Source organism: Diabrotica undecimpunctata, chromosome 8 (assembly GCF_040954645.1).
Source record: "Diabrotica undecimpunctata isolate CICGRU chromosome 8, icDiaUnde3, whole genome shotgun sequence".
Classification (NCBI taxonomy): domain Eukaryota; kingdom Metazoa; phylum Arthropoda; class Insecta; order Coleoptera; family Chrysomelidae; genus Diabrotica; species Diabrotica undecimpunctata.
The window spans coordinates 142,524,899-142,535,923 of NC_092810.1; the positions used below are offsets into that span (position 1 = coordinate 142,524,899).

The window sequence follows — 11,025 nt, forward strand, 5'->3', positions numbered from 1 at the left end:
ATTGATTTCGCGCGCGTACTGACATTCAAAATCACTGGTCGCTTCCAGCGTTGTTACTGAGTTAACGGTTCATTCTATTCAAAAAGTACTACTAAACATTTATTGTTTAAAATTATATCAGCTACATTTTTTATTTGAAAGATATTTTTCTACGGCGTACAGATTCTTGGCAAATCGATTTTTCCGTTTCTCCTCCTGCGAGAAGGGCGTTTTAGGGGAAAGCTGGGAGGTTGGAGTGGTAAACCTTTTTGCATCTTTTTTGGGGTCCCAAAATTGACATTCTCAGCAAAATTCAGCTTATTCGTGTGATTTATAGAGGTTAAATCTCTGACAAATCTAGACGACTGATGGACTATTCATTTACTTTTGTAAAACCTTAAAGGGATACCCTTGTATCTACGCTACTGTTCGTAAATATCTGACAATTAAACTTCTTTATAATATTATTGTCAATTTTTTGTACGTAATATTGGATATAGTACCTACTTATGCAATAATTATTACATTAGTCTTCGAAGTGAGCTGAATTTACACTTCTGGGTGTAAGATACAGTTTTTTGGATTTTTTGAATACATTTTTGGAATTAAATAAAAGTAAACAAAAATACTTTACAGGTACAGTAAACAATGAATTGAAACTTGCTAGACATTGTTACGAAATAAAATAGTTGTGATTGTAAACTAACAAAGTGTTTGCTTGTTCTACGTATCTAATTTGACAACTAACTACAACTACTACAACTTAATAATTAGAAACAATTAAAAATAATTTATATTTCGTTCGTACCTCGTATAAATATTTTTCATTAGACAGAGTAAATAAATTAAACTGTTTCATATGTCAACAAATCACTAAACAAACAGATAAACAGCTACAACTGAATTCAAACGATATTTATCATAATTTCTAAAGAAAAATATATAAACAAAAAGACTTTCAAAAAGAATTACATGTGTACTGTAGTTAATTGGTAGGTACTTTAAATAATTTTTATCTTTAAACATTAATAAAATGATTCTTTTATACTTAAATATTGATAAACAATAATGTAAGAAACCTAACAATGTAAACCAGAAATAACGATTTTGATTATACATAAATTTCTTGCTCCAAAAACTATTGGAGCACACACACACATTCTCTGCGGCGAGTTCTATTCACAAGTGGGTTTATATCGTATTCTTTGTATTGTAATTGAATAGAATATGAATATATTGTTATTTTACAGGAAGAAGACAAGCCAGTTTTACATGTCCAATTTAACAGTGATAGTCGTAGTCAAATGTCTGCAGTAAAAAAATCATGTTCTAGTGTTAATTCAGATATTTCTTCGTCTTCCAGTGAATCTTTAGATGACATTTCTGAAACTAGACCTCCCGACGGCGGTTGGGGCTGGGTTATAGTTTTAGCTTCTTTTGTAGTAAATTTAATAGCTGATGGTATAACGTTCAGTTTTGGCGTGATTTTTGTTGAATTCTTAAATTATTTCGGAGAAAATCGTGGCACGACAGCATGGGTCGGTGGTTTGTTTATGGCTATGCCACTTCTATCAGGACCAGTTGCTTCTTTTCTTACAGACCGGTATGGATGCCGTACAGTGACAGTTTGTGGTGCCATAATGGCATCTTCAGGGTTTGTGATCAGTTCGACAACAAATTCCATGACAGTACTTTGTATTACCTTTGGTGTTTTGTCTGGCTTTGGTTTGAGTTTGTGCTACGTAGCTTCAGTAGTAATAGTTGCTTATTACTTCGATAAAAAACGTTCTTTTGCTACTGGATTAGCAGTGTGTGGGAGTGGGATAGGAACTTTCATTTTTGCACCATTAATTCAACTTCTTCTTGACGAGTACGGATGGCGAGGCACGACGTTGATTCTCGCCGGCCTCTTTTTAAATTTAATCGTTTGTGGTGCACTTATGCGTGACTTACCGTGGACGTCACAAAAGCAGAAAAAGTTGGCCAAAGAACGAAAGCAAATAAGATACTTAAAACGTAAACAAAAAGAAGCATCAGCCGATTCTTTTTCTGTTAGCAACAGTACAAATACAGCAAGTGTGTTACAAGCAATCACGGAAGAAAAGGAACAGGACCAGGACATTTGCGATAAAAGATTAAGCAGCTCCTTGATAAATTTGCCCACGTATGTGAGGAATGGAGAAAAGGTTCCGTTGGAGGTTCGTATATTTTCTTTTACCTTATCTAGCATAGGCATATTATGTAATTTTTATTTAAAATCATTTATTCTATTAGTTATTAGTGAAGAGTGCATAAAATGCAAAAAAATGCGCATTTTAATGCATATATTTTTGTAAAAAAAGTGCAAGATTATCCTAAAAATATGCAAATAAGTTTAAAATATGCAGATGATGTAAATTGTTTATTTTAATATTAAAACCAAATTTAGAATATTTAAACACTAAAAACTACTTTTTGGAGATTTAAAAATCTATTTAGTTATTATAAAGAATCAATTACTACAACATATTTATAAATATTTTCATATATTTACATATCATAAATATTTTCAATTGAAAATGCATAGACTTTAAACGACTAACAGGGCAAGGTTCAGGTAAATTTGATAAAAAATGCAAATAAATACCGTAAATGTCTTAAAATGCAAGTTGCATATTATCCGCCATTTAGTTATGAGTTATAGATAGTGCTAGTTTTACTTTGTAAAGCAGACCTCTGTGCCAGACTTTTTCAAACGTTTGTGAGCTGTCTAGAATATAGCGTTGCAGTGTTTCTTTTCTTCAAGACTTTTTGATATTTCATTTATCATTCGATGGACTTGTTGGGTAGTGGAGTGATTTTTCCGAAAACCAAATATGTTTTGGTAATAATGTTAAGAAATCATGATCTGTGTATATCCTTTGTAGCAGCAATCTTTCAAAAACTGTGCTTACAGTTGGGAGTAGGCTGCTGGGTCGATAAGATGTTACTTCATTGGGCTCTTTTTTTGGCTTAAGAATCATAATGATTTCAGCAAATTTCCATATTTTTGGAAAGTATGATAAGCTTAGCATGCGGTTAAATATAATTGGTGGTAAAGTAATAGTCTTGCGAGGAAGTTGCTTTAGAACTTATGCCGAGATTAAATCATAACCTAGGGCCTTTCTTGAATTAAGTTTGTTTATTTCTTCCTTGACTTTTATAGGAGTAAAACTTTTACTCGGAGGGGGGGGGGTATTTGACATGCGGGACACTTCTTCGTCAGGGCAGCGAAGACGTCCGCTTTTGCTTTGTTGGAACTAATATTATATAGATTTTAAAATTATTTTTATTAAACATAAAAATGAATATTATAAAATGAGTACCTAAGTATATTTCTTATGTTTCTTAACTGATAAATTTTTGGAAATTTTAGGTTTTAGAGCTGTTAGCGCGAAATAAGACTGTAAATAATGTACTAGCAGCAAACTATCCGAACCTTCTCGCTTCTTCTAGAAGTTTTAGCGAGTCTGGAAAAGTTCACGAAGGAGTAATCAATTCCAAACATGCAGCTACCCAATCCCAACTGCCACATGTTAGTAATAATGTTAATTGCCTTAATTCAAATATGTGGGCTCCTAAAAAAGAGACCGAATCTCTACCTCTCAATAATGCTCATAAGAAAGTACCTACAGCTTACTTAAGGGATCTCAGAATTCACAGGCTCTCTGTTACGTATAGGGGAGCTATGCTTAATATAAACAGGTAAATATTTATTTATTTCTTCGTCTCATTAATTTAGAAAGGAAAGGAAAGTATTTTTGAGGTGTTTAAACATTTATTTCCTAACTGAGCGCTTGGGTCTTACCAAGCCATCTCAGAGCTATGGTCAAGGTTTTAAAAAGTACCACTACTTTGGAGAGATTTTATTTTAATAGAAAAATCCACAATTTTCCTTTGGGCTATTGCTTTTTGTTAAAATATTTCTTTGGAAAAAAATACATGAAAAACTGTACACTGGACTCAGCAAAAACATATTAAAAAATTTGGTTATGGTAAGGGTATCGGAAACTAAGCATTTGTTAGAGTTAAAACAGCAAATCTACTTTAGACCAACTCTAAAAAATAGTTAAAATTTTTTAATGTGTTTTTTGTGGAGTCCAGTGTCCAGAGTTCAGTCTTTTATGTGTTTTTTCCAAAGAAATATTTTGGATAAATGAAATCTCTCCTAAGTAGTGGTACTTTTTAAAAACTTGAAAATAGCTCTGAAGATGGCTTTGTAAGACGAAAGCGCTCAACTAGGAAATAAATGTGTACACACTTCAAAAATACTTTCTTTGAAACTCTTTGATTTGTCATAAGTGTGTACAAAAACATATCAGTCTGTTCATTCATTATGTATAGTGTTCCGAAATATAACATTGTAATAGGTTTTCTTAAACCTGCGTTCCAGAAAAATTGTTTGCACGGATAAATAAAGCGATCTTTAAAATACTTACTTAACTTTATTAACTTTTTCAATTTATATAAATATTAATAATGTAATCTGCATTAACACGGTGGGACGAGAAATATTTTTTTTCTGTGAACGTGGATTGTTCAACTTACGCTTATCGGCCTACTTTAAAATCTTTTGCGGTCGAGGTGTTGGGCACACCTCTTCAATATCGAGTATAAATAACCAAGCGTGTAAGGTATAATATTGAAGAGAAGAAGTTTTTCCAGATATCACTTACAAAAAAATCAGAAAAAGAACTAAAAAACGGCTTTGGCCACCAAAAAAATTAGTAAAACTGCTATAAATAAAAAACAAAACGGCGTAAGCCACAAAAATACCAATAAAACCCATAAAAAAACGGACAAGAGTCCTGGACCCATACTCTCGAATACCTAGTCGCCGAACTGGACTCCAAATGGCTCCTAAGCAAGCAGAGCATTTCGATGATAAGTCAGTAGAGACGGTAGCGGGACTATAACGCATCATGCTGTCCCGCATAATTCAGGGAAAGTATCATGTGAAGTCAGTTTAGAACTAAGACAAAGAATGTTTAAGTGCTATATGTGGTCTGTACTTTTATACGTAGCAAAAGTGTAGACACTAAAAGTATCAAGCATGAACAGAAATGAAGCATTGGAAATGTGAATTCATAGATGGATGCTAAATATACCTTGGAAAGCAAGAAAAACTAAAGGGGAAGTACTAAGGAGGATCAACAAAGATAGAGAATTGCTAAAGACTTAAACACCGAAAAATGTCTTATCTGGGACATATAGTGAGGGTAAATCGATATAGAATACTACAACTGGGCCTTAGAGTCAAAATAGAAGGCAAAATAGTAGAGGTGTAGGAAGAAAAAAGGTTTCTTGGTTAAAAAAATTCTTGAATGAACTCAGATTTTAAATGCTGGACAATTATTCCATGTGGCATGTGCGCCAACGGTGGATAATTCTGATATGGCACGTGAATAAGAAGATCATGTGAGGGTCCTTGTACCCATGACTCTTATACGACAAGCATTTTATGGGAGGGGAATGGAAGATGGCCTCAGAGCATTAGGATGCGGTGGAGTAGTCCCTGATTTAAACGGATCAATCCTCCTCACCCTAATGAATTGTTGGGTTTATTTCTATCGCCTACTTACTATAATATTGAACGCGCTCGGAGGTTGAATACTGAAGTATCTTAAATTATTTTAAATATTTTAGGTATCGTCTTAGAGCAAGCTCTTGTCCAGACATCTACAGAAATTCTATGACAACCATCGCCAAGGAAAAAGGCGTTTGGTACGCCGGTTTCTGGGACTTTTGGGATCTTATTGTTGATATGTTTGATTTTTCGTATTTTGCCGATCCCAAATTCTGTATTTTTGCCATATCAAATTTTCTGCTTTATACATGGTACGATGTTCCGTATGTGTATCTTACGGATAATGCGAGAAAAAATGGATATTCCGAAAAAGATGCATCCATGCTCATATCTATTATCGGAATTATTAATATGATAGGGGAGGTAAGTTTAATATTTTTTTATCTTGCACTAAAGATAATATTAATTCACTATTAACTATCTAAGATTCAATTTATTCAAAACGTAATTTTAAATTTTTTAATAATGCTTTGCAAATAATAGCTCCTGCTAATCTTTCTCATTACCTATATTTTACCAGATACAGGGTGTTTTACTTATCTGATCAGTTTCACTATTAACTTGGTACGCGCATAAATTGTAAAATGATTGAGGTTACACTATAATTCTTGGCAAGAGAGTGCCTAACTTGAGATGCGATTATCCAATGCTTTTTGGTGCGTACTGCCTGTGTCGGGTTGCGATTATAGAATGCTGAAATGCCGGGATGTCTGTCCCACACGGGACACGAGAACCAAAATGCCGCTCCAATTCAATAATTTATGGGAAAAATCAAGCAACCTCCAATCCCAGTGGATCATTTTTTTTAGCAATAACCATTTTTTGCCATATATTTACGAAGAAATGCATAATATAAAACAATAAAACTAAGAGATTTAAATAAGAAATCCGAAAACTATTAACTTTATTGACCCACGTCTTGATAAATATAAATATCTTTTTGCAAATGGTTTAGATACGAGGAAGAAACGTTTTATGACCAGGTGTGGTAAAAAACGAAACTTTCTTTACTGATTTTTATATTGAGACGAGGAATGTTAGTTGCAAACATGATATAGAAGCGTATTTTTCGTATTTTAATTATTAATTGTAACGGAAAGAATAAAGGATTATTGATTGTGCGTTAAGACTCAGCGCCGGTTTAACCAGGGGTCTTTTCGGGGCTGTAGCACCGTGGGCTGAAGGTTCCCGGAATCTTACAGATATGGACTTTTCAATGTCAAAAAGAAATTTCGACGAACAAAACAGGTATGCGAGTAAGCAAATAGTTGAGTTGATGTAGAACTCGAAAGTCAAATTAACACTGCGAAAGAATATTGTGTTAAAGTACTAGAAAGAATCAAAAGTGTAATTGAATTTTTGTTTAAACTAAAAACTACGGAAGATAACGATATTTTCAGATCGGCAACCAAATTACAACATAAATACAAGGAGGATTTGGACGAGTATTTTCCCCAAGAATGTGTTCATTTTAAGTATTTGTTAACATCCCTTCCCCAATTACAAATAGACACTCCTTTAGAATTGGTACAGGTTTTATACGAAAATAAATTGATATCTTCATTTCCAAACGTTAATTTTTGCCTGCGTATTTTTTTCTCCATATTGGACGCAAATGCAATTAGCCAACACTCTCTTTCGACACGAAAAATATTTAAGACCTACTTAAGAAATGCAATTTCCCAAGAAAATTTGAACTCCTTAGCAGTTTTATCCATTAACGAGGACTTGCTAAATGAAGTAATATAAATGATATCATCGAAAACTTCGCTTCAGTAAGTAAGATAACAAGCTTTTCTGTAGTAAATGTATTTGATTACCTACCTTATGATACCTGTTTGAATGTTATTAGATACGTTTTTATTTTACTTTTTGAAGTTCGCCCTTAATCTTTTCTTGTATTTTGTTAGTATTCATTTAAGTTGGAAACCAAAAAAGTTGTAATTGTTTTCCTTATTTTAATAAACTTATATTCACAATATGTTTTGTTGAATTGAAATAAAGTTAAGAAATATTTTTGAGCCTGGCGGCAACTGTATGAGCACCAGGCGGCAGACTGTGTTAAACCGACAGTTATGCCATAAAAATTGTACTATAATGCATTTCCAAATCGAGTACAGCATACATAAAGAAACATTTGCATAAAAATATGTCTCAATAAAAAGAATTTATTAGATTTATTTTGTTTTAGATCATATTGGGATGGGCAGGAGATAGGCGATGGGCCAACGCAAACTTAATCTATGCATTATGCATGGTTCTTTGTGGCGGCGTTATCGCGCTTGTTCCAGTGATAACAAATTATCCAATGCTTTTAGCAATTTCAGGAGCGTTTGGCTTTTTTATAGCGGCCAATTATTCGTTAACCTGCATCATATTGGTGGAATTAATTACGTTAGATAGATTTACGAACGCTTATGGATTACTGTTGTTGGTCCAAGGTGTGGCGAATTTACTAGGACCACCGCTGGCAGGTAAGAAAAATGGTAATAAAACTTATAGTGAGAACTAGGTAATGAGATATTGAATGCTACTGGACTCAAGTGTAATCATAAGATCTAAATTGTTACCTAAGAGGTGCCAATTTAAATTTTCTTTAGATATTCCGCACAAGCTAAATCCATGCCGGTGTGGAGAATGTACTCATTTTCCTTGTATCGGAAACAGGGATAGTTTTTAAACAAGTTCTTTGTCATAAAACGTAAATGTTTATTTTGGTCTTTTACACACGCTCGACTCGGCATGCGAGATATTGAGCAATATTTTCCAGCATTGCAAAACCAAGTACGTGTTACTAAGAATCCTATAGCTTAAGGGACTTGTTAGTTCTCTTATTTGGACTGTGACTTTTGATATGTTAGTTACAAATTTGCCCAAAAACTTTGCCATCCCCAATAGCCTTATTAGATCAGATTTATTATCCGGTATTGACATTTCTAAAATAGCTTTTACATATACCTTATTTAATTCAACACCTTGTTTAGAATAAATCTGACCTAAAAATTTAACACCACTTAAATTAAATTTTTTCCTTATTGAATATTAGATTGTGCTTCAATGCCCTTTCTTGTACTAAGCGAAGGTTTTGGTCATGCTCTGCCTCATTGGCACCTGTAATAATCAAATCATCAAAATACAGACCTACACCCGCAAAGTCATAAAATATTTCATAATTTTTTCTTTGAAATACTTCTGGGGCTGAGCAAATGTTGAAAAGTAAACGACAAAATTAATATCAGACAAATTAAGTGCCAAATGTACAATTCTGCATCTCTCATCATCAATTTTAATTTGAAAGTGCCCATCTTTCATATCCAGAACTGAAAAATACTCTTTATTATACAATTTTGCAGCAATTTCATCTGCTGTAAGTATCAACAAGAATTCTCTTTTAATAGCTTTGTTCAGGTACTTCGGGTCTAAGCACAATCTTAAATCCTTGTTTTTCTTTTCAACAATTACAAGTGGATTTCAACCACTCTGTAGGTTTCTCTACTTTTCTAGTAACACACTGATTTTCTAGTTGTTTTAATATATCTTTCAATTTCTTATGTAAAGCTTGAGGAACCCTACGAACTGGTTGAATATGAGGAACTGCATTGTTTTTCAATGAAATGTGATACTCATGAGGAAACTGACCAAGTCCAAAGTGTTGAAGTTTACGTCTATACTTGCCACTCGATTAGTGAGATTGAGACTAATACTTCTGCTTCTTCTTCCTTCTTGTATGTAGGCTTTAAAGCCTGTTTCTTCTTCAATGTTAGCCTCCCAAATTGTTTAAATTATCGCACCATCTTTTTCTTGGTCTGCCAATACTTCTTCGCCCATTTGGTGACTTATCTCGTGCTATTCGTACTATCCTATCCTCTGCCATTCTACTAATGTGTTCCTTCCACTCCTGTTTCCGTTTTGTCACCCATCCATTTATGTCTTCTATATTGCATGATCTTCTTATACTTTCAAATAACAAATTCAATATCATTTAAAGGGTTTTTAACCAGATATTTAGTGGCTTCACTCATGTACACCTGGTAAATGCTCTGATGATGGACTTGTTAGTACGAAAACGTTCTGTGATAAAGCCTGAAACGGTCTTTTTCATTTTTAATTATATACTTTTTACAAGGGATTTTTTAAATAGTTTTTTTTAATTACTAATATATTTATTATTTTACTAAGTATGTTGTAATTAAAATATGTTTGTTTTTTTACAGGTTGGATATACGATGTGACCGGTACATACAGTTTGTCCTTTTACCTGGCAGGAATTTTCATAGCAATATCTGGTCTCATGTTGGTTATAATACCCATAGTTAATAGGTGTAAAAAATGTATGCGCAAAGACGAGGAATCGTTAAAACCCTCAGTAGATTGTGATGTTCCCTGTGAACCAAAACATAGGAATTAATTATTGTATAAAATTAAACCGTAGGAATATTAATAACATTTTAAATAACGTCCACAAGTGAACTTAAAATTAATACATTTTTTAAATAATTACTTTATTTATTTTACGTTTTTAGATGTATTCAAATATCTTATTCCTCGACAAAAACCTTATGTGCCATGTCCGATAAGGACCATGCTTTTAGAAGAAGTTAGTAGCTATTTAATAACGTGACAAACGGGTTTTAACTTAAGTGTTTGTTATATCAATATTTAAATTTAATAATAATTTTTTGAATGTACTTTGATTAAATTTTTATTCTTTTCGTAGCCAATCTTCTATTTCATGAAATATAATAAATGCAGAATCATAATTGAATCAGTTAATCCAAGAACAATCAGCAAAATAATAAATTTTCAGACACCAATAAAACTTGTATTTAGCTAGAGGCTATAGTTTTTACTCTCACAATTGCTGTAGGATGTACTACGTATATTATAATTTACATGTAATAAAGGCAAAATATAAAAAAAAACAGACGTTAGACTCGTATATTTAAGATAAAATTTTATTGCTATCTACACAAGTGGCCAAAATTCTGGAAACTTTACAAAAATGTTAGTTTTGTTATCAGCATTCCTTTTTTTCACAAGGCTTATGTTATTTATAAGTTTTACTATAATTTTATTGCATGGTTTTATGTTTCTACTATTATTTGAAATCTATTTTAAGAAGAAAAACCCTCTAAAAATTTAAAAATAAATAAAACAACGGCCGTTAGCTATTAGTAAATACATTTTTTAAAAATGGTACAATGGTTATTATCAAGAAAATTAGTACTTGGTGAGATAACCTTTGTTTTTTAAGATATACTCGACTCTGCGAGACATGGAGTTCACGAGACGAGCCAAATCTTCAGGTGTAATAACTCTAAACCAGTTTTGAATAATGGTTTTATCAGTTCTCTCTTGTTACTTGGGTTTCGACGTGATACTAAAACAGTTTCAGTCTTGACGACAAACTTTCTATTGGATTTTTGATCGGGACTATTTCC

The 11,025-nt window shown here is 32.7% G+C and overlaps 1 protein-coding gene across 1 annotated transcript; it reads left to right on the forward strand.

The window, feature by feature from the left end:
* Positions 1 to 891: 891 nt before the first annotated feature.
* On the forward strand, positions 892 to 10,506 carry LOC140448147 (monocarboxylate transporter 12-like). The gene is made up of 6 exons (XM_072541239.1): positions 892 to 971; positions 1,230 to 2,177; positions 3,374 to 3,702; positions 5,644 to 5,947; positions 7,776 to 8,058; positions 9,799 to 10,506. Exons 2-6 carry the CDS (start codon positions 1,284 to 1,286, stop codon positions 9,990 to 9,992), a joined length of 2,004 nt encoding a protein of 667 aa, XP_072397340.1. The 5' UTR covers positions 892 to 971; positions 1,230 to 1,283; the 3' UTR covers positions 9,993 to 10,506.
* Positions 10,507 to 11,025: the final 519 nt, after the last annotated feature.

Bases quoted from the DNA above. Each gene is read 5' to 3' on its own strand.
- LOC140448147 (XM_072541239.1), top strand. From the start codon at position 1,284: ATGTCTGCAGTAAAAAAATCATGTTCTAGTGTTAATTCAGATATTTCT. The intron at 5,948-7,775 runs GTAAGTTTAATA...ATTTTGTTTTAG, and splicing joins TTATTAATATGATAGGGGAG to ATCATATTGGGATGGGCAGG. The intron at 8,059-9,798 runs GTAAGAAAAATG...GTTTTTTTACAG, and splicing joins ACTAGGACCACCGCTGGCAG to GTTGGATATACGATGTGACC.